Source organism: Notothenia rossii, assembly GCF_949606895.1.
Source record: "Notothenia rossii genome assembly, chromosome: 4".
NCBI lineage: Eukaryota > Metazoa > Chordata > Actinopteri > Perciformes > Nototheniidae > Notothenia > Notothenia rossii.
The window spans coordinates 89,202,507-89,226,857 of NC_136902.1; the positions used below are offsets into that span (position 1 = coordinate 89,202,507).

The 24,351-nt window shown below is 41.2% G+C and overlaps 2 protein-coding genes across 2 annotated transcripts in view; both read right to left on the reverse strand.

Annotated features, from left to right (window-relative positions):
• Positions 1–5,029, reverse strand: part of prss16 (serine protease 16) — an 11,645-nt gene extending 6,616 nt beyond the window's left edge. Inside the window, exons 1-6 of the mRNA XM_079674637.1 lie at positions 4,893–5,029; positions 4,256–4,413; positions 2,463–2,562; positions 1,638–1,767; positions 1,116–1,239; positions 252–329 (exon numbers count right to left, since the gene is read on the reverse strand). Of these exons, the coding sequence (XP_079530763.1) occupies positions 252–329; positions 1,116–1,239; positions 1,638–1,767; positions 2,463–2,562; positions 4,256–4,413; positions 4,893–4,953 (651 nt within the window). The 5' untranslated portion in view covers positions 4,954–5,029. The remainder of the gene's footprint in view (positions 1–251; positions 330–1,115; positions 1,240–1,637; positions 1,768–2,462; positions 2,563–4,255; positions 4,414–4,892) is intronic.
• Positions 5,030–9,589: 4,560 nt separating this feature from the next.
• Positions 9,590–24,263, reverse strand: LOC307035277 (integral membrane protein 2C-like). The gene is made up of 6 exons (XM_079674394.1): positions 24,022–24,263; positions 21,150–21,293; positions 18,801–18,998; positions 16,449–16,559; positions 13,960–14,110; positions 9,590–11,144 (listed from the first exon to the last, which is right to left on the reverse strand). The coding sequence occupies exons 1-6, from the start codon at positions 24,115–24,117 to the stop codon at positions 11,053–11,055; spliced, it is 792 nt and encodes a 263-aa protein (XP_079530520.1). The 5' UTR covers positions 24,118–24,263; the 3' UTR covers positions 9,590–11,052.
• Positions 24,264–24,351: the final 88 nt, after the last annotated feature.

The following is a 24,351-nucleotide window of genomic DNA, read 5'->3' on the forward strand; positions in this document are numbered from 1 at the left end:
GTGGGAGCTTAACCAACATCCATTTCTAACAGCACAACGTATACTTAATACGATGACTATGAAGTTCAATGGAAAATCTCAGCTTTTATTTTTGGAAATGTTGAAGTCTCAAATGCACCTCACTGACTCCCTAAAGCTTGTCAAAAATGTCTTAGCAGCGACTTCAGATGCATTAGGAGTTATATTTAAAAACTCCTGGCTACAGCCCTGAGAATATGCTCATATTGGGACCATGGTTTGGGCCAGTTTACGTCACTGTAGGCAGAGAAGTCCAGCTCGGCCTTGACAGGAGCAGAAGACGCCACAGCTCCGAACACCAGGTGAGGAAACTGCAAGAGGAACAGAGAGATTACATTTACACTAATATGGAGATTGTCATTGAATTTGGCGTCTATTTCAACCCAGTCTCACAGAATAACGTGTAATAGCTACGTTGGTCGACCGGGCAAAACATAGTCAATTCACAAATAATCCTCTCAAGACGTGACATGGATACAATATTTTGCAAAAAAAAGTTCAAATAACCTTCGTAATATCTTTCAAACTATGGATCCTACACATCCACCGGACATGGATTCTAAAAGTACAATATAAACTTCTTGCTAGAAATGTAATCAAAAAGCATTATAACGGCCAAACTATTCTACATTAGGATTTTCCACCAAAAATAAATCGGCCGGCCGCCATGTTTTTTTCTCTCACTGGGAACGTTTGCAATCACGTGACATGAGCACCGGTCATTAGAAATAAATAAGATACAATATTGTATCCATGTCACGTCTTGAGTGGGTTATTTGTCAATATACCACGTTTTGCCCTTTCGACCAACTCAACAGAATCATAGAAGTACATCAGGTTTCATAGAGCCAAACATTTCAAGTGCTACTCAACTGGCTTTAGATAAGCCAGTCCTTTATTAGTAGATAAGTGCTTTGTTAGTAATACTATCGATTTGTGTGGTAAAGTAGAAAATGCATCTACGGTATAGTGCCTTTCAATTCAATATGAGGTTGGGTTCTAAGACCATGTTTAAACGGGTCTCACATGAGAAAGGAACGTATCTAGTGTGACACTCTGTTCACCGATGGTCTAGTGCTGGGACATGTTGTATTCACCTTTCCTCTGAACCAGGCGGAAAGCGCTCCAGAGTACGAGCCGCCGAAGCTGATCCAGATGTTCCTGCGGCTCAGACTGAATCTCTGGATGATGTACTGGTGGAGAACAGCCAAGTCAGTGAGCCTGGGGAATACACACATACAAAACGTATAGTAGCCCAGGGACATAAAATTACTCTATACCCGTATTGGCGATAATTATAACATTTTATGAAAGCGTTTGTCGATTGTGAAGATAATGTAAATCATTTCAGTTTGAGGTTATAGTGATAGACTCTGACTCATGCTCCCTACACACTCAGTTTTGAGTGAATAGGATGCGCCAACAATGAGACAAAATTAACAAAAACAAAGTTAAGGGTAAATCTGACTGATAACATTAGTATTACCTATTTTTGGCAAACCAAATACCTCACACACACACACACACACACACACACACACACACACACACACACACACACACACACACACACACACACACACACACACACACACACAAACACACACTCACACACTCACGCCTGCTGGCTGCTCAGGTGAGCCAGGTTCTCTGTTTTGAGGCCATCCGGGTTGATGCTCTCGCCATAGAAACGATGCTCCACAGCCAATAGCAGCGCTCCGTGCTCTGCAGCCATGTCCACGTGGTGTCCTGAGGAAACAAAGTTCACTGTGCTGCAGGGGGTATTTATTAAAACAAGAAAAATAGACAGTTTGAAGAAAGAAAGAAGAACTCGTTTTCAAAGATTTCTGAGTGTATATATTTAATCAATACTTACATGTCTTACATACTTACTCCCACAACCCATCAGAGACTGCACTGACCTCACCACCTTCAAAAGACTCACATCTTCAAACTGGTTTTTAAAGTGTGATTGTTTTTGTATTGCTTGATTTTAATGTGACTTTAACTATATTTATTTGTTGTTCTTTTCTTTACCTCTGTAAAGCGACTTTGAGCACCTGTAAAAGCGCTCACAAAATAAATCTATTATTATTATTATTCTGTCTTATTGCTCAGTTTGAGAATATATCATATCATTTGTATGTATGTATAATGTCAGCAAACTCTATTTATGTTCTATTTCTAGTGTTTTGCATTTGCTTCTTACCTCGCTGTAGCATATTTTAACTATTATATTGTATTATTTGCATTATTCTGAAGGATGCCTAACAGCTTCAGGCTGCGTGGGGAAACGAGATTTCTTGAGAAACATGTACAAGTGTTTCTTTGTTTAGTGTTGTCCCTTTTCAAAAACAGATTCATTGAAATATGATTTAACTTTCTTGCAAATACTCCGTTCAACCAATCTGCTGTTCTGCTGACAGACAGGTGAGGACACATACCTGCCAGAACATCAAACTCATAGACGGGTCCTTCTCCTCCGATGAAGAGGAACACGGGACCATCGGGGCGCTGCCAGAACGCCTCGTTCACAAAGAACCTCTGCAGGGAAACACAGGCAGAAAGAAGCAGAACATAACTAAAGAAAGTAAAGGAATGTGTTATTGAGGTTGATCCAAACCAGACGTACATTCCTAGCCTCGGTGTAAGTAATCCTTTATTTAACGCTGATAGGTTACATCCACATTATCACCCTCAAATGACATTAAGAGCTAAACGAAGCTGAATACACTCTGATTATTATGGCGCATTTCCACTACAGCGCGGTTTAACGGCCCCTACACACGACCGCCTGCGTTGAAGCTTCAACGGTTCTGCCCATTCACTTTGAATGGAGTGATGTCACGCTTCGCTGAACTGCATTGTGGGAGCAACGCGTAGCTTTGCTCGTGTTGCTCGCTTCAAAAGGAGAGCAATGTTCTACTTTTGAAGCTTCAACGGAAGAGTCAGCCAATCGAATCATATGCCAGTACAGGCTCTAGCCAATCAAACCGCTGCTTGTGTGTCTGGGGCGGGAGATTCATGTGATTGGTTGTTGGTCGAGCGTCAGACAGGCCCACCGGCAACCTTCAATGCACGATGCCGTGTGTAGGGGCCGTAAGCGTGCCGTGCACGGACCGTTTTTGGTTGCGTTTCCACTTGGCGTAGTTCCGGCTAGCGGGTACTTTTTCACAGTTTTTCTGGCTCTCCAAAATCGAGGTTCTTTCCGGGCCAACAACCGGGCTGAGTATGCTACAAATAAAAAATAAATTAAATTTGTGTTTCCTGAATGGAGATTGGCTAAACTAACGCAGTATATGCTCCGACCGTCCACACTCACAACAACGGCCTACAGACATAAATAAACCAACGACTGTATTCTCCATGACACAGACAGTCTGTGGTTTGGACTTGTTTAACTTCTGTCTAGTTTCTGAACAGATATGAGGAGCTGTGAGCTCTGAGGGCTAACAGCTAACGGCTGATGTTGGTTTTGTGGTTCACATTGAAGTCACGTCACGGCTCCGTCTACACTGTGTTACCATAGTTACTGCCCCAGCTACTAAACTGTATTGGAAACGCAGCATAAAGTGAGCCTGGCCTACCAAGGCCTAATGAGGCCTAGCCATACCGTACTTAGCCGAGCGAGGCCCTGCAGTGGAAGAGTAACTGCTTTTGCTAGATTCCTCTCACTTTAGTTTGTGTATTTAAAGCTAATTGAAAGCAGCACATCTCAATGGTTTGAGTTGACAAGATATCTGTTTCAATAGCTTTGCTGCGTTGGGAGCAAAAAAACACTAAACCAGCCTCAGAAATAACATGAAGGCGTCATATTCGATCCATTAAATCCATTAAATATTTCCTTTGTGCAGGTTATGAAAGTGTTCTTCTATGATCACAGTACACTTTAAAGATGCTTTGTGGGTCTGAACCGTCTGGCCTTTGTCATGTTATCATGTTACAGCACGCATATCTGCTTCTAATCTACATATCCACACAATCATACACTATAACAACATGCAGTACTTTATGTTCAATTCAGTTTTATCTCACTCTGTTTTACAGAATGTATATATTCCTCCATTATATCACCTGCATTATTTTGTATTTCCTTTGTTTTTATGTGTTAAATATACTGTGTGTTCCATTGTTGGAGAAGCCTGGGACTTATTTTCGCTGTAGCTGCTGAACCTTTGACAATACACCCTTTGAATCTCCTTCCTCTGGATATCATTGATAGTTGATGTTTGTCTACCTGAGGGAAGGTTTTAGCCTCCTGCCGGTTGAAGTGGTCGAGCTGCTGGTGGATCCGGCCCTCCTTCACGTGTTGGAGAGTGGCCGTCAGCAGACGCTGCTTCGCTCTCTGCAGCTGAACATCCCGCACACGCTGCTTCATCTTCATCAGAATCCGTCCTGACATCAAAAGAAACCAAGCAGCAGGAAAACAGAGATTCATAATCGTGCACAGTCACACAAATACAGCCCTCGATGTGACACGCGAGCTGAACTGATGAGCAAGTTATCAGGATTTCAGATTGTAGTCATTACAGTGCTTGTCATTGGGGGCCCTGTTGTCCATTTGATTGATGAAAACAGCTTTAGTGTTCTTGTCACTGACGTGGAGGCTGGCTCTCTACCTGCAAACTGAGTTGTAGTACTCTGATGTATTTCAGGTACAGTCCAAATCTAACGTGAGTTCCCGAGGGATTTACTGCACCAGTTTGATTTGTCTTTTGACAGCTGCAAACAGGCTTTGACACAATTGTGCTGAGAGTACGAGTTTAGCTTTCAAAAGTCCTCATATGTGTGGATTTCTTTGTCGTTGCTTTATCATATAATGAATCTGTCGAAACGCCAATTTTAAATCTGTGAGTAAACAACCATCAACTCACCAGCATCAGTGAAGCTCCAGAGGAGAAGAAGGACGAGAAATTGGGCCTTTGAGAAAACCATCGTTACCAAATCAGGATAATTTAAGTTAAATGTTAAATCCTTCTAAAATACAATTCAGGAGTCAGGAGGATCTTCCCCTCTCGACAGCTCAATATATAGTCCCTGGAGGGGTGTGTGTGTGTGTGTGTGTGTGTGTGTGTGTGTGTGTGTGTGTGTGTGTGTGTGTGTGTGTGTGTGTGTGTGTGTGTGTGTGTGTGTGTGTGTGATACAGTTGTGCTGTGTTTGTAACAGTGTTGCAGAGTGTGTGTGTTTGTGAGAAAGGTGAGGAAGCACCAGTTGTCCCATCTGTTTTCTGTTCTTGCTGTGTGTGTGTGTGTGTGTGTGTGTGTGTGTGTGTGTGTGTGTGTGTGTGTGTGTGTGTGTGTGTGTGTGTGTGTGTGTGTGTGTGTGTGTGTGTGTGTGTGTGTGTGTCTGCTCAGCGAAACAGAGCTTGGTGATGTAATGAGATCTCTCTGCCTCGTAATGGCTTTTTTTTTTTGGAGTGGTTCAGTTACAGGAGCATTTTGCCTTTCAATATCACTTTGGGTTCATTTGACAGACTCACATTCATTTCCTGGAGACTAACACAAGCCCAAACAATAACCACATACTTCCTGAGGATGTAGACCACGCCCTCTTTAAACGTATAACTAGGTTAAGTTGTGAATTATTCATGACTTTTGGTTAAACAGGACACAAACTGAGGTCTCCTGGGTGAAAGTCCTGTGTTTGCGTGAACCACCATAACCCACATTAGGCTGATTTGTATCATGATTAAAAAGCTGGTATATATATCTTTTAAATCTATGGTAAGTCTAAAGAAAACATCAAAGTATAGTATGAAACCAAAATCCTATGTAAAAAAAAAAACACAATATAGTATGTCCCAAAAATCAGACACACATCCAACTACTATAACTAATACGTTGAAATTATTCATAGTATGTTTGAAAAATGTCAACGCAACATTAAACATCATGTTCACACCTCCTTCCTTTAATTCAGAGCATGCACCTGCCCAGCATCCGATTCCTCGTTCATTGTTCTGCTTGTTCTGATGTTGATTATGTATTTATGCTGCACTTGTACTGTGAGAGGGTTTTCTCTTCCACATAGTATTGCATCAGGTCATGGCCACCCCTCCCTACAGGCCAATCATGCAGGCTGCAGGGGGCCCCGCCCAGAGGGCCTCAGCTGCTGTGCGCAGTTCTCCGCGCAGTTCTGTGCGTATAGTATTTATATTATTGAATTGATTATGATTATAATTATTAGTAGAAGTAGTGGGGGAGGGGGGGGGGGGGGGGGCTCATCTCACAATGTCGCTTGGGGCCCCAAGTTGGCCAGGGGCGGCCCTGCATCAAGTAGCTCATTTATTTTTAGTTTTGTAATGTCTTCATGGTTCTTTTAGCTCTTGCATCACACCATCTTTCCCTCTTCATATGTATGTTGTTCTTGCATGTTAAAGGTCCCCTATTATAATGTTTTTCATCAACACATTATAGCTCTCAGATATATACAAAACCTGTCTCTGAAGTGTTTGGCTCCAAATACCAAACAGATTATTGCAGCATCCCATAATCCCCTCTGTTTCAGCCCTGTTTCAAAAGTGCTGATTCTCTGGCTGCAGTCGAATAGTCCAAAAATCAGCTCCTAAATTCTAACCCTATCGTCTATTCCTTGACCTCTTGAGTGAAACGTCACGGGGTTAAGGGATAGTGGATAGTGGATAGGAGAATTCAAAAGGACTTAGGAGAAGAGACTGCGGTACTTTAGAGAATCCGACTGCACTTTAACTATCCGACGTGTTTCTGATGCGCCAGCGGACGTCATTGTGTGCGTCTGCTGCTGTGGGGAAACTATGGAAACTACAGTTTTCTATACAGCGGACTACAACATGGATGTTTAATAAGAACGAGGGACTCATCTAGAGACTCTACACCGTGCTCTGATGCTGTTGCTTTATGCTTTATGAACGTGGACAACAGAGAAACATATTCTTCATGACCAAAGTTGGAATTGAAAAAGGAAAGTGAAACTCGCTCGTCACCCTCTCCCTCCGGTCCTCATTAATACAAATGATCCCAATACGTATGATTGTATGAAAATATCTTAAAATAAATACGAATGTATTTATTATAAACGTTAGTCCTTAACATCTATCACTGTGTATATCACCATTCAAACATCTTTTAAAAGTTGAACAAACCCCACACAGCTCAGTGAAATGTTGACTTTATTTGATCATTTCAGTAAAAACTAACGTTCATATTTCTCTTTTTGATTATAATACTGATGAAAGTTAAAAACAAAGCACTTTGGCAACTTACCACATACGTTTTAAAATGCTTAATAAGCACCGTAACTTTCATGATATCATTTCTCCGTCATAATCGTTTGTGTCCGTGAACGGCCGACTGTTGTGTGACGTCAAATGCTGCGGCTGCAAGGCATTGTGGGGCAGCATTTTCCTCTCCTGTCGGTTAGGGAGGTCCAGTGGTTCCTAAGCTAAAGGAGGTTATAAAGGAAGTTTGAAACCTCCTTTCCTATCATTCTAGAGAATTCGAACGGCACTTATCATGGCTGCCACTGAGGGACTTCCGGGTCATTTCACTCGGTTAGGAAGGTTCCTAAGCTAAATGGACTATTCAACTGCAGCCTCTGTCTGTTACTTTAGATTAAAAATAAGGAGCCACTCCCCTCTGAGAGATATTTGGTTAAAAAAACACATTAGCCGCTTTCACACCAAGTACTTTGCCGTACTTAGTTCCCAGCACTCCCAGCAGCTCCTACAGAAGCCTTCCGAGTAAATCGCCAGAACGCCGACACCTTCTTTTGTGTTGTCATAAGTTAGTCTCTCTCCGTTGGTGCGCGGGGCTAATGCTAACCATGCTAATGCCAGCAAATAAAATGGCGGCTTCACAAAACCTTTCGGAGTTTTACGGGGCGTGGTTTGCAATCCACCCAGCCAATCAGAAATTGGTACTTTTTTCTCCCCAGGAAAGTACCACCTCTCTAGCAGGCACTGGAAAGGGGGGGGAAATTCTCTGAACTAAGTTCTCTAACGCAAAATCCCAGGAACTACCGGAACTAAACGGGGAAAGTACTCCGGTGTGAAAGCGCCTAATGGTGCTCTAGGTGATTCAGATAAGGTGTGTGTGTGTGTGGGGGGGGGGTTACCTTGGTTGGTTGGCTAATGGTTACACAAGCCAACACATCGTTATGACATCATAAAGTGGCCAAAATCTGATCAGCTCATTTTCAGACAGGTTTTTATAGAAATGGATCAGGACAAAAAGAGAGAGAATCTTTGTTCCTGAAACTTTCAGAATGTCTTTGCACAGAGGGGACACATGTTGATGTAGAAGAGACATGGAGAAGAGAGGACACATGTTGATGTAGAAGAGACATGGAGAAGAGGGGACACATGTTGATGTAGAAGAGACATGAAGAAGAGGGGACACATGTTGATGTAGAAGAGACATGAAGAGGAGGGGACACATGTTGATGTAGAAGAGACATGAAGAAGAGGGGACACATGTTGATGTAGAAGAGACATGGAGAAGAGGGGACACATGTTGATGTAGAAGAGACATGAAGAGGAGGGGACACATGTTGATGTAGAAGAGACATGAAGAAGAGGGGACACATGTTGATGTAGAAGAGACATGAAGAGGAGGGGACACATGTTGATGTAGAAGAGACATGAAGAAGAGGGGACACATGTTGATGTAGAAGAGACATGAAGAAGAGGGGACACATGTTGATGTAGAAGAGACATGGAGAAGAGGGGACACATGTTGATGTAGAAGAGACATGAAGAAGAGGGGACACATGTTGATGTAGAAGAGACATGAAGAAGAGGGGACACATGTTGATGTAGAAGAGACATGGAGAAGAGGGGACACATGTTGATGTAGAAGAGACATGAAGAAGAGGGGACACATGTTGATGTAGAAGAGACATGAAGAGGAGGGGACACATGTTGATGTAGAAGAGACATGAAGAAGAGGGGACACATGTTGATGTAGAAGAGACATGGAGAAGAGGGGACACATGTTGATGTAGAAGAGACATGAAGAGGAGGGGACACATGTTGATGTAGAAGAGACATGAAGAAGAGGGGACACATGTTGATGTAGAAGAGACATGAAGAGGAGGGGACACATGTTGATGTAGAAGAGACATGAAGAAGAGGGGACACATGTTGATGTAGAAGAGACATGAAGAAGAGGGGACACATGTTGATGTAGAAGAGACATGAAGAGGAGGGGACACATGTTGATGTAGAAGAGACATGAAGAAGTGGATTTTGCATAATATGTGACCTTTAAAGAGACAACAGACATGCATAATGTTCCACCAGTGGTGTGTAGTTAATATGAAACGAGTCAGAGAAGATATTCATTTCAGGATAATCTGAATCATCACAGGCTAATTACATTTACAACGATTACTCGTGGATGATTTAAAATGTGTTCATGACGTAATGCAGATCCTCCCCGTCTGCTGTCGGATTATTAATTAATCAGCATGTGTTTTGTGAGAAAACTCACACAATATTAACATTTGTTGAATTTAAAACATTCTAGCTGCAGGATAATGTTGCTGGGTCATTTTGGGAGTCAAAGAAATGAACAAAGCTTCAACAGATAACCAGTAATTTTCACTACTTTATTCACAGACATATTTCATGATTTAATCAGCAGACATAAAATACAGAGTTGTTTTCATTTGACTAACATACCATAATATAATATGCTCCCTTTAGTACTGACTTTAGTCCAGTCTCTGACTCTGGACTAAGGCTTTAAACGTGGTTTTACAAAACATTCTAACAGCGCTGTTTTTTATTCAATTATAGATAAACACATGCAAGGAAAAACGTATATTTTGAAATCATTCACAAAAGCATTAATGAAAAAGAAATGAGAAAAATAAACATTGGTCTTTACAAGTTTCAATTATGGATTAGGTTACGAAGACATAATGCAGACTCTGCACAATGCAACTTTAGGAAATAAAAAAGCAAGCAAAAGGATGAAGAGGCAAGCGGCCGGTCAGCAGTTACACGTTTGGGTCATTCCAGAAATGGAGGACGGTCACTGGCATTTCCAATAATCCATGCCAACAAATGCTCAAACATGCCCTTGTTGTGTTAAACAAACTTGTCCTTAGACTGACTGTAAACAAAATGGTAGGAAAAGGGGTTTCAAAGTATTATTTGAAATAGCCTCGAGCCCCCCCTAACATGGCATTTCTCTCTTTTCCCTTACATGTTTAATATAACATCATTTGGTTGATTGTTGATATTACTTTAGTTTCACAGTATAAGCATGTTAAGGCTGCTAACAATGTTTCTTAACAATTACCTCAAAATGAACTGATTTAAAATGACACATTAAGAGGCTAATAAACCTTTTTTTAAGTGGATTTCTACACGTTTTTTAAGCAAACCATTAAGCGCTGCTGACAAGCCACAAACAAAGCATCTGATAAAATGTACCATTGATGCCAGAGCGGGACAAATACATTGTTTTGATGATTTACTACCTGTTTTTTTCAAATACACAACAGGAAATGTGAGAATAAAGGGTTCATTATTCAAAGTTTGGATGTTTAAAACGTCCTCTGATTCTGAAATGACCCGTTTACATTACAGCGAACATAAGAAATCAATGCGTTATGTTTGCTCAGAGAAGCAATGGCGTCATGTTCTGCAGTAATGTGTGTGTGAGTGCTACTGAGAAACACAAAGTACCCTCCAGGGGAGAAGAAAAAACTAAAAGTACAGTCGCCCTGACAACACATGGCAACAGTCATCTCCCCCGACGACCATAACCATCATAAAACCCCCAGAGGAAATTACAATTCATCATGGCTTTAGGACTTTGCTACAAGGAAAATCCTGTGATGGAAACAACAGCTTGCATCACACAGTAACATAACAAAAAAAAAAAGACTCATAAAAAAGATAGGAAGTGAAATAATTGAAATAAAGATAATTGTTACGAGGGAAAAATGTGCAATAATCAAACTGAAATCACGTGTTTAGATCCACAGTTGGTGCTACAGTGGCTGGAGACGTGCCTTTGGATGGAGAGTGGGGGGGGGTAATCGTGTTTACGCGTCATCGCAGATAACAGTCTCCACCACGAACGTGTTCTCGAAGTGACGGATGTGGTGGCAGTCCTTCGCATCGCGCTTGTTGATGCCTGAGAGGGAAAAAAGGGCGAGACACAGAGAGAGGAGAGTTTAAAAGCAATAGAGTGCTTTCCATTTATACTGGGGACATGTCTGAATTTGTCCCCAACACTTTGCATTAGGATGATTCGTTTAAAGGCCCAGACACACCAAGCTGACAGTCGCAAATCAGATGACAAAGACTTTAGCCGACGGCCAAGTAGCACATATAGTAATCTGAGTAGGGCGACAGGACGCTCATCGACAGACAGACATCTATCGACGGCTGAAATCGGCTTGGTGTGTCCGGGCCTTAAAAAGGTCCCTATACTGTTGTTCATCAATATATCATAGGTCTTAGATATATATAAAACATGTCTCTGAAGTGTTTGGCTCCAAACACCAAACAGATCATTGCAGCATTACCCATAATCCCCTCTGTTTCAGCCCTGTTTCCAAAGTGCTGATTCTCTGTCTGTTACTTTAGATGAAAATAAGGAGCCCCTCCCCACGCCCCTCTGAGAGACATTTGGTTATAAAGAACTCAATGGTGCTCTAGGAGGAGATTCAGGTGATAAGGGGGGGGGGGGGGGTTACCTTGGTTGCTGATTGGCTAATGGTTACACAAGACAAAACATCGTTATGACATCATAAAGTGGCCAAAATCTGATCAGCTCATTTTCAGACAGGTTTTTATAGAAATGGATCAAAAAGAGAGAGAATCTTTGTTCCTGAAACTTTCAGAGTCTCTTTCCACAGAGGGGACACATGTTGATGTAGAAGAGACATGGAGAAGAGGGGACACATGTTGATGTAGAAGAGACATGAAGAAGAGGGGACACATGTTGATGTAGAAGAGACATGAAGAAGAGGGGACACATGTTGATGTAGAAGAGACATAAAGAAGAGGGGACACATGTTGATGCAGAAGAGACATGAAGAAGAGGGGACACATGTTGATGTAGAAGAGACATGGAGAAGAGGGGACACATGTTGATGTAGAAGAGACATGAAGAAGAGGGGTCACATGTTGATGTAGAAGAGACATGGAGAAGAGGGGACACATGTTGATGTAGAAGAGACATGAAGAAGAGGGGACACATGTTGATGTAGAAGAGACGTGAAGAAGAGAGGACACATGTTGATGTAGAAGAGACATGAAGAAGAGGGGACACATGTTGATGTAGAAGAGACATGAAGAAGAGAGGACACATGTTGATGTAGAAGAGACATGGAGAAGAGGGGACACATGTTGATGTAGAAGAGACATGAAGAAGAGGGGACACATGTTGATGTAGAACAGACATGAAGAAGAGGGGACACATGTTGATGTAGAAGAGACATGGAGAAGAGGGGACACATGTTGATGTAGAAGAGACATGAAGAAGAGGGGACACATGTTGATGTAGAAGAGACATGAAGAAGAGGGGACACATGTTGATGTAGAAGAGACATAAAGAAGAGGGGACACATGTTGATGTAGAAGAGACATGAAGAAGAGGGGACACATGTTGATGTAGAAGAGACATGAAGAAGAGGGGACACATGTTGATGTAGAAGAGACATGAAGAAGAGGGGACACATGTTGATGTAGAAGAGACATGAAGAAGAGGGGACACATGTTGATGTAGAAGAGACATGAAGAAGAGAGGACACATGTTGATGTAGAAGAGACATGGAGAAGAGGGGACACATGTTGATGTAGAAGAGACATGAAGAAGAGGGGACACATGTTGATGTAGAACAGACATGAAGAAGAGGGGACACATGTTGATGTAGAAGAGACATGGAGAAGAGGGGACACATGTTGATGTAGAAGAGACATGAAGAAGAGGGGACACATGTTGATGTAGAAGAGACATGAAGAAGAGGGGACACATGTTGATGTAGAAGAGACATAAAGAAGAGGGGACACATGTTGATGTAGAAGAGACATGGAGAAGAGGGGACACATGTTGATGTAGAAGAGACATAAAGAAGAGGGGACACATGTTGATGTAGAAGAGACATGGAGAAGAGGGGACACATGTTGATGTAGAAGAGACATAAAGAAGAGGGGACACATGTTGATGTAGAAGAGACATGGAGAAGCAGATCTTGTATAATTGGTGACCTTTCAAATGTACTGAAAATAGCGTCCACAAAGAATTGTACAGAAAGGTTAATTTGCACAAGAGAACATGAACAGTCTCCAGGACGGTTCACACGTTGTTGGTGTATTTCTGGTCATTTAAGTGATGCAGTTTGGACCTGTGACACGCATTAGTGATAATTGATGTTACTGCACTAGTACAAAAAAGTATTGTAAGCATAAAGTGCTAAAATGCTAACAAATATGTAGGTTTAACTAAGACTCATTCCTGCACCTCTCTATAATCCTTTTAAATAACTATGTTGCCCATTCTAATATTGAATTTCATTAGTCCAGTTAACCAATATGATGTATTTATCTTATAGAATACAAAAACTGAAGTTTAAGCTCCTCCTGCTTCCACTAACTTTGTTCCTTGACTGTATATTTGTCTAATTTCTAGTCTGAATATGTTTTGACACGAGATATAAGAGCTAATAACTTAAGGAGTAACGATGCAGTGAGATATGGGGTCTTGTTTCTAGACAGAAGTATCTTGTTTCGTCAAAGACTCTTGAAAACACATAGTTTTCCCATTTAATAACGAGATCTGATTCGTCTGAATATCCCGTCTTATTTCCAGAAATCTTACCAAAGCAAATGTTCACTTTGCAGATTTGTCTATTTATTACAAGCGAGAACACCTTGTTTTCCTTATTTTTTTTTTTCAGTGTAAATATTAAAATGTAATTATTTGAATACAAAACCCAGCTCACGTCTGCGGGTGAGGCGGCGGCTCAGGCGGTACGTCTCCTTCCCGCTGCACAGCCGGTAGATGAAGGGTCCGAGCTGACGCATGTCGTGAACTTTCCCCGTCACCACCATCTCTTCATGGATGATGTACGTCTGAGGCAAGTACGTCCCCTTCTGCAGAGACAGAGGCACAATAACAACAATAACAACAACGAGCTCACAGGGATAATACATATTTTGGACTGTTTGTTTCTTGTGTCTTAATTTCTCTTGTTTTACATTGCCTTGTTTTTTTAATGCTGATGCAACGCAAATATTTCCCAAATTGGGATCAATAAAGTACCCATCTATCTATCTATCTCTATCTCTCTATCTATCTCTATCTCTCTACCTATCTATCTATCCATCTATCTATCTATCTCTATCTCTCTCTATCTATCTCTATCTATCTCTATCTCTCTATCTATCTCTATCTCTCTACCTATCTATCTATCTATCTATCTATCTATCTATCTCTATCTCTCTCTATCTATCTCTATCTATCCCTCTATCCCTCTATCTATCCCTCTATCTATCTATCTATCTCTCTATCTCTCTCTATCTATCTATCCCTCTATCTATCCCTCTATCTATCTATCTATCCCTCTATCTATCTATCTATCTATCTATCCCTCTATCTATCACTCTATCTATCTATCTATCTATCTATCCCTCTATCTATCCCTCTATCTATCTATCTATCCCTCTATCTATCTCTCTACCTATCTATGTATCTATCTATCCCTCTATCTATCTATCCCTCTATCTATCTATCTATCTATCTATCTATCTATCTATCCCTCTATCTATCTATGTATCTATCTATCCCTCTATCTATCTCTCTACCTATCTATCTATCTATCTATCCCTCTATCTATCTATCTATCCCTCTATCTATCTATGTATCTATCTATCTATCCCTCTATCTATCTATGTATCTATCTATCTATCCCTCTATCTATCTATGTATCTATCTATCCCTCTATCTATCATTCTATCTATCTATCTATCTATCTATCCCTCTATCTATCCCTCTATCTATCTATCTATCCCTCTATCTATCTCTCTACCTATCTATCTATCTATCTATCTATCTATCCCTCTATCTATCTATCTATCTATCTATCCCTCTATCTATCTATGTATCTATCTATCTATCCCTCTATCTATCTATGTATCTATCTATCCCTCTATCTATCTATGTATCTATCTATCTATCCCTCTATCTATCCCTCTATCTATCTATCTATGTATCTATCTATCTATCCCTCTATCTATCTATCCCTCTATCTATCTATCTATCTATCTATCTATCTATCTATCCCTCTATCTATCTATCTCTCTATCTATCTATCTATCTATCCCTCTATCTATCTATCCCTCTATCTATCTATCCCTCTATCTATCCCTCTATCTATCTATCTATCTATCTATCCCTCTATCTATCTATCCCTCTATCTATCTATCTCTCTATCTATCTATCTATCTATCCCTCTATCTATCTATCCCTCTATCTATCTATCCCTCTATCTATCTATCTATCTATCTATCTATCTATCTATCTATCTATCTATCTATCTATCTATCTATCTATCTATCTATCTATCTCTCTATCTACTCTGACAAAAGCTACTAAAACAGACTGGATTGGATGTTCTCACATTATACTTTGATAATGCTTACCTTTAAAACTTAAGGTAGTTTATTTCGGGCAATTCAAAGTGCAAGTTATCATAAAGTCTCCACTTGATATTCCTCCGTCAGAAACTGTTGCTCAATGTGGATTGTTGACAGGATTTATGTGAAACATTTGAATAACATCTATGAAACAATGTCCAAGCGTGAGATGTCAAAAATAGATATTATAGGGACTCAATATTAGCATCTTCTGCTCTGTCTAGCGTAGCCGTTAGCACGCTAACTACTGTTGTTTACCAACTAGTCACTACATCCCAAAGTCTACTTTTGATTATATGTTTCTGTCACTTTCTGCTTTGATCAGTCGTTCAGGTTGGGCTGGGCAAGATGTAAGACAGATTTTAAATTAGTCCAACTCTTCACTTCAAGTTTTTCCGTAAATCCACTTTCCCAAAACACACACCTCTTACCGTGTTAAACAACCAGATCAGAGGGCGTACAGGTAGGAGCTTGAAAAGGCTACGAAAAAATGGTATATGCACCAAATGAAATGATTTGACAGGCCTAATACAGACCTGTGTGATCGTAGATTTTTTAAATGCTATTGGGACGTAAACAAACTTTTAACAGAAATACTTCTAAAATAAATTGCCCAGCTTAGCTTTTGACCCTCGGGAGAGCTACGTTGTCGTTTCTTTAACATTCAACTGTACAGTTAAAAAGTCACATTTATGTTTTCAAAAGTCTTCATCATTTTGGAAAGGTAAAAAATAAATCCATTCCTCTGATGGTGCTTATGAAGATATAGCATTGTCTATCATTGCTGTAGTGTTACCTTCACGTTGTTAAGGAGCTCCCAAAAGTTGCGTGGAGGCATCACGATGGTGGTGTTGAGCTCGATGACGTAGCACTTGTCCAAAGCAATGTCGTGATAGGCTGTCAGTCCCTGGATAATAAAGCAGATCATCAAAAAGTGTAAATTGTGCTGTTAATGTTGTCATGTTTGGGCAGTTATAGTAACGTTTGGACAATTTCACACTTGTTAGCATTGAGGCTGTGGGCACGTTGCCGTGTTTAGCAAAATAAAAAAACTCAACATGTATTGAATTGGTTGCCATTAATATGTTGGACATTTGCAGTCCCAAGAAAATGAAGCCAACTTACTTTGGTGATCTTTTCTCTAGCACCATCATCAGGTCAAAATGTCTTTTTGGTAGCATGGCTTTAGAGTAAAAATGTGGTCATGTTAGGGTCCGAGTACAAAAGAGCTATGTGTCAAGAAGACCCTATTTTGATGATATAGTCCACCTTTTCCAAACTAGTTGAATATATTTGCTCTGATATTCACAACATTTGGTACACACATTGCTAATGTCATTTTCAAATCGGCTTTCATTAGCCCCGCCCATCCGGAAGTCGGCCATTTTGAATAATGGTCACTTTTCCAATATTTTTCAATATGGTCTAGCTGCGGCCGTGGACACTACACGACACGCCCACCTGACACAACACTACGGTGGCTGAGAGGCACTACCGTTAAAAGTGAATTGACGACACTACACGACAGGAGGAGAGGTTTTGGGGTTTAGGTTTGGGAGGGAGGAATGAAGATTAGGATTAGGTAAAAAGGTAGGGAGTGGTTAGGGTTAGGATGGGGGGAAGGGAAGGGTTAGATTGAAGGGAGGGAAGAGAACTGCTACCAGGGAAACAGGATGCAATGCGTCATCTGTGAAGCTCCGCCCACGTTGAGATCCCGCCCACATCGAGCTCATTGAGGCACTGCGCACTGCAGTGAGGGGCTTCTCGTCCGCGGCCGTAGCTAGACCATTCTCAGCCACCGTAGTGTCGTGTCAGGTGGGCGTGTCGTGTAGTGTACTGTACTGTCCGCGGCCGAAGCTAGACCCTTCTCATATTTTTACTGAACTTTAACAAACTCCTCCGACCTAGAGAGTAGGTTGGATAAAACCAATTTTCTGATATAATTACCACATGACAAATGTTACGCTAAATTGGGAATTAACAGCCGATAACTCAACCAATGACTTCGTAGGTCAAAGGAAAACACACCATTTTTGATGACGTACATGTGCCATCTTTACATTGTCAGATCTGCTGTGATGGTGACATTTGATCACGATATTCCTTTTTTTTCATTGACTTCTTTCAACTTACAGTTACATGTAGTAAAGATCTAACAGTACACTTGGTGTGTTCTAGTGCCCCGATAAACATTCCCGTTTGTTTTTAACCGCATAAACTGTATTTCATTTTGTCTTAATAGAGTGGTGCAGTGACGAGTCCTAAAACCCGGAAGTGAGTTAGCATTTCACCACTTCCTGTTCCCTCGTCTCAGAGCCAACGGAATTTCTCCGTAGGGTTTTGGAAAATTGCTCGAAATAAGGTCTGTGGTTGAGACACATTTAAGAGACGGATCACGTTTTGTTCTACGGCATTAAATCCATCAGCAGTGACCCCACTGGTGATTTCTGAAGAGTTGACGTGTCTGAAAAACGATGGTTGTTACCGAGTGGCTGAATAGGACTAGAAGTTGTCGAGGCCGTTGCACGTCATTACGCCGAACACGTAAACACTCCTCTAAGTTTGTTTGCCCTGTTCTGCTTGAAAGCAAGTACCTGCCTCCTGCAGACTGTTCAAACAAACACTTCAACTTGTACCATTTAGAATCTGTATTTTTCAATATGGATCTTAAGTTGGCGTGACGTTGAAGTCGTGCTGCTGGACTCTGCTGTAGTTCCTTTATAGCATAACGTTAGCATTTAGCTTCTGCCAATTAGATTTATGATTCGAACATTATAAAAGTAGGGTAGACATGTGGATATTATCCGGCTGAGCAAAACGTGCATTTATCAAACAGGTCCATTTTCCACAGATCTTATTTCCAGCTATTTTCCAAAAGCCTATGGAGAAACCCAATTGCTTTTTAGTCGAGGGAACCAGCAGCTTACCCCCGGGTAAATACATCAACCCTGCACCGCTCTATTTACATTATTTAATTTCATATTCTATTGACATATTGAGTATTTTATTATTTATATATGTTGCTTTGTTGGAGGAGCTCAGGTCAGAAGAATTGCATTTCTATTTCTACACTTGCTTTGTGCATATGAAAATAAAACCTTCTTGAATCCCAGTTATTTATGTCAAATACGTGCGTGTTTGCTCTCACTCTGTGGAAGTCGTGGATTATATCAGCGGGGTCGCTGCCTCCAAAGTGAGGCACGGGCACACTGATCTTCTCGTAGTTTTCATCCAGGTAGATATCGACATTTTCCTCGAGCTCCAGAAGCCGGCGCAGCTCGCCGTACTCAGGGTCGTCAACATCGTAGATCACCCTGCAGAGTTCTGAGTAGCCTAGTTGTGGGTTCTGGACGGACACACACACACACACACACACACACACACACACACACACACACACACACACACACACACACACACACACACACACACACACACACACACACACACACACACACACACACACACACACACACACACACACACACACACACACACACACACACACACACACACACACACACACACACACACACACACACACACACACACACACACACACACACACACACACACACACACACACACACACACACACACACACACACACACACACACACACACACACACACACACACACACGTTACGCTATTGGGAATGAATAGCCGATAACTCAACCAATGAATTAGTAGGTCAGGGGTGTCCAAAGCTCTTTTCACCGAGGGCCAGACAGAAAAATATACGAAGGGCCGAGCCGCTCACTAGCGGTACATCGCCTCATAGGTTCAGTTATAAGTTAAATCGATCAATCAAATGTAGGTAAGTGATGCTTGTGAGTGTTGGCAGCTCATCCCTCAGATTAATTATAATAAGGAGAAATATGAAGAGTGTATTTCAAGCTTGTTATATAAATAAGTCATTGGGCTCCTTTCTTATCAACTAAGATATGTTAGAAAATGTTTCCAACTTTAATTGACTGAATGTATTTGAAAAGTGGTCTCATTACCACATGAATAATATAATAATAATATATGTGTACATTTATATTTAAGAAGTACAATATAAGACAGGCACAAATTTATTTTGTGGGCCATATTCCATTATACTTTTTTAATTAGCTGAGGCCCGATTTAAAATGGTCCGCGAGCCGCATTTGGCCCCCGGGCCGTAGTTTGGACACCAAACTTTTTGAAGACGTACACATGTCAACTTTATATTGTCAGATTTGCTGAAATTGTGACATTTGTCTAAATATCTAACTGTAAACTTAGAGTGTTCTCGTTTCAAGTTATTTATGTCAAATACGTGCAATGTTCAATACACTCGCAGGAACACTGGGAAACTGATATGTGGCAGGAACATCTTTCTTTTAGAGCAGTGACTTGAATAACTGAAAAGGACATACTTTTATTTAGAAATATAGGATTTGACGCAAGGCCCAATCTAAAAAACACAAACAACCAGAGGCAGGAAAAAGATCCTGTACTAAAGAAAAAGTAGATTAACTAACTGTTGGGAAAATACTGAATGTACAATATGAGAGTACACATGATAACAAAGGCATCCCAACTGTAGCTGTGAACATGACAGGATGTGTGATTAGCTAGAAGAGCATCAGGACTGTTTGAGGCATATGATAGCTATGTGATTAACATGATGACTCAGCCTCTATGGAGAGAGACATATGACAAGCATGCTCATTTCTGACGTGGAGCTAATCTGAAGTAAACATTGAATACTGCTTTCTATTCCTCCATCTTGTGACTGTGGAACTCCCTCTCTTGGATATCAGCATGTGAAGGACACTGTTCAGGAACTAGTTGATGCTCTGTATGTGATGACTCCTTCCATTCTGGAGAGGATCACTGATACATGGATCCTTCAAGCCGGGGACCAGGGATTATTAAAAATGTTAAGTATTCATAAAAAGTGAGAATTTTGATAAAAAGTGAGAATTTTGAGATTTTGATTTAAAAAAAGTGAGAATTTTGAGATTTTGATAAAAAGTGAGAATTTTGAGATTTTGATTTTAAAAAAGTGAGAATTTTGAGATTTTGAGAAAAAGTGAGAATTTTGAAATTTTGAGAAAAAGTGAGAATTATGAGAAAAAGTGAGAATTTTGAGAAAAAGGTGAGAATTTAGATTTTAAGAAAAAGTAAGAATTTTGAGAAAAAGTCAAAAATATTGAGAAAAAGTCCAAATGTTTGAGATTTTGAGAAAAATTCAGAATTTTGAGGAAAAGTCTGAATGTTGAGATTTTCTAAAAAAAACTATTTTGTGACTGTAACTCCCTCTCTTGGATATCAGCATGTGAAGGACACTGTTCAGGAACTAGTTGATGCTCTGTATGTGATGACTCCTTCCATTCTGGAGAGGATCACAGATACATGGATCCTGAGAATCAAGCTCAAGCCGGGGACCAGTAATATTTTCCTAACACTAACATTTCGAACTATTGTGCAACCCTAAAGTAGAGTATTGTCACCGCAGGGCTTACATGAGGTATAAAGTAGTAGCGGTAGACATAAATGGAGGCGAGGACCAGACCAGCCATGAACATCACCAGGCCGAACGTCATGCAGCACACACTGTTCAGGGCAGACTTCCTGGGTCGCAGCGGCAGAACCAGATCATCGTCATCCTGGAAAAACACACGGGTATAAAATCAGAAATCCTTTGTTCGTCCTAAAAGCGGAGACATTTGCATTTTCACAGCAAAGGGACAGCACAGAAAACAAGGCAAGAATACGATTAGAAGAGTAGAAGGGTCAAATGTTAAAGAAGTAATATGTAGGTTTTTGTGCAAAAGCTATAATATCTGTTTCCTCCAGAGGGAGTTTCTCTCCCACACACACAAAGAAATAGCCAGTAATGACATGAGTAATAGTATATATTATATATTATTGCCCCACAGGGTTGTTACGGTCATTATTATTAGTGTGTGTGTGTGTGTGTGTGTGTGTGTGTGTGTGTGTGTGTGTGTGTGTGATGTCTACCAGGGGCCGTGGATATTGTAAATATACTTCAAATCGACACAGAAAAGCATTTCCAGGCAGCTTCAATCCAATTTCTTTCATACACTCATCTTCACCATGACGAGCCTGTGGAGAATGACCCAAATTAACGAACTGCTAAAATAGAAGCCCACACAAATAGCGGCGCTGCATTTCGAGCAGGAATTAGCAGAGTAGCGCTGAGCCCAGCCAGAGGCAGGGATGACGGCGCGCTCGAAATAAAAAAACTTGAGTGAGCTGGTGAGTAATCTTCGCAGACGCCTCCAGTCTCGCAGCCCATCTGCTGCTGCCACGCGCCAACATGAGCCGCAGCGTGCCATTCAGATAGTAGCCGCTCACAGAATTAACGGCCCACAGAGGAGTGCTGTGTAGCTGGTGGCGGGGAAATGTATTTCTCTGTAAAGAAATAACATTGGTTTGCTATCAGTTTCAGGAAATGAAGGGGGTCAAAGGGCAACAACGCTCAAATAAATCTTATGCCCCTTAAAGAGGCCCTAGTATGCTTTTTGGGGGGTTTACCCTTTCCTGTAGTGTGTTATATAGGTTTTAGTGCATGTAAATGGTCTGCAACGGCTACTATCTGTTCAGAGGGAGTTTGCCCCCCCCTCCCTGAAACGCCTCGATTGGACTCCTTTGTTTACTTCTGTAACATAGTGACATCAGTATGGAACACTCGCACTTCTATTGGCTAGCGCTCCAACACATTGTACGTGATAGGCTAAGGGGCGGGACATATCTAAGCCATTGACCAATCACAGCAGAGCCGGCCAGCTAACCAATCAGAGCAGCTCTGGTTTCAGAAAGAGGGTGAAAAGAGGTGGAAAAATAAAGAGCTTTTTGAACATTAACGCATGAAGACATGTCACAGTAGAGGCACAGAATATGAAAGCTATTTCTGCTTTTATATACACAATTATGCAATCATCTATATATGTGTTCAATACAAGCTGTGTTTATGAGACAGACACATACTGTTCTATTACAAGTCTTTATTTAGCTGTTAATGACTCCATCGCAGCAGCCAGCAAACTGCAGCTGCATCATTTCCTATGCTAGATAAATATGGTAATTACTGTATGCTTTTAAATCTGGGCTCATTTCACATTATATTCGTGCCCCTGAACATTGTTCTTCATGTGTCCTCATTTTTAAACAATGGGGACAAAAGCTGCACCCCAAATGTTTGTTTCATTTCTTACGCTGGTTGCTTTCTTATAGAATATACATATCTGCTCCAAAGGCAATTTGTCTTCAGAAATACATATACACTTAAAGGAGAAAACTTCAGAGACCTTCAGCTATTCTTAGCCGGATCAGTAAAAGGCAATATTATTGAGATGATGGGAAACGGTTGTTGTTCTAACCTTCAAAGAGAAATGATGACAATCCTGTGTGAACACATTCAATCATCATTTCAAAAGGGAGATGATATAAAAAGATAAAGGAGCAAAGTCTTTGTATTCCACTTTCTGCTCCTAATTTTAGCAGAGAGAGAGAGAGAGAGAGAGAGAAAAAAAACACACACACACACACACACACACACACACACACACACACACACACACACACACACACACACACACACACACACACACACACACACACACACACACACACACACACACACACACACACACACACACACACACACACACACACACACACACACACACACACACACACACACACACACACACACACACACACACACACTTCTGGGAACAGATTCCTAAAGTCTGACAGCTCTGTTCTTCCACCATAATCACTTCATGCATGCCTGCTGTCCTGTCTACAGTCCATCAGGGCCGGGGCTCATCGTGTACCTTTGCTAAAAGGAGATGCTGGGATGATGCTACAGTAAAGTTAAGGACCCTGCCTCTTTTAGAGCAGTGCAAAAATAATCTTGCATGCGCTGCAAGCCCCAGATCTGCCATTTTGTCAGCCAAAAAAACTCATGCAATTTCTGCATTTCATTTCAAGGGGTGTTTTTTCTTTCGTATTTGAACCTGCAATGAAGGAAGTCATCAGACACCATGCCAATTATAGAACAAATACAATAAAAAACTAATAATTTACATTGTTAAACAGCTTCTAATCTTCTATTCCGTCCTGAACAAAGAAAATGCAATTGCACATTCACAACTTGCATAAAACATGCAATTATCGTAGTGGCGCAGAGCAGGGCCATGTTTTGTTTGCAACCCAAATGGCGATGGGTGCTGTCAGAGACCCTGCTGCTCGTGGAGGTGCAGAACAACTGCAGCAGGATCTCATTACACAGGGGATCATATCACATAAAGACGACACATGCATTTTGATATAAGAATAATGGCATTAAGAGGTGCGTTTACCCACCATCGGATGCGGGATGAGTATTTCTGTCTTGTCGCCATCATGGTCCTCCTTGTCCAGTTTCTGTCCCGCCACAGGCTGGAAGCTGATCTTCCCCATGGCTCCGAGTCTCTGCAGGATGTGTGGAAGCCTCTCTGCACAAAAGTCTCTGTGATCGTCCTCTGCTGTGTCTCTGCTGGGCTGCTCCTCTCTCTGTTTTTGTCTGTAGAAACCGGAAGTGTGCGCTTTTCCCCCCTGCCCTTAAAGGACTAGTGCGCAGCTGTTTACTGTCAAGAGGACAAGCTCAAGTTGTGCCAGATCTCCTTTAACCCTTGTCGTGGGTCAAGTTGGATT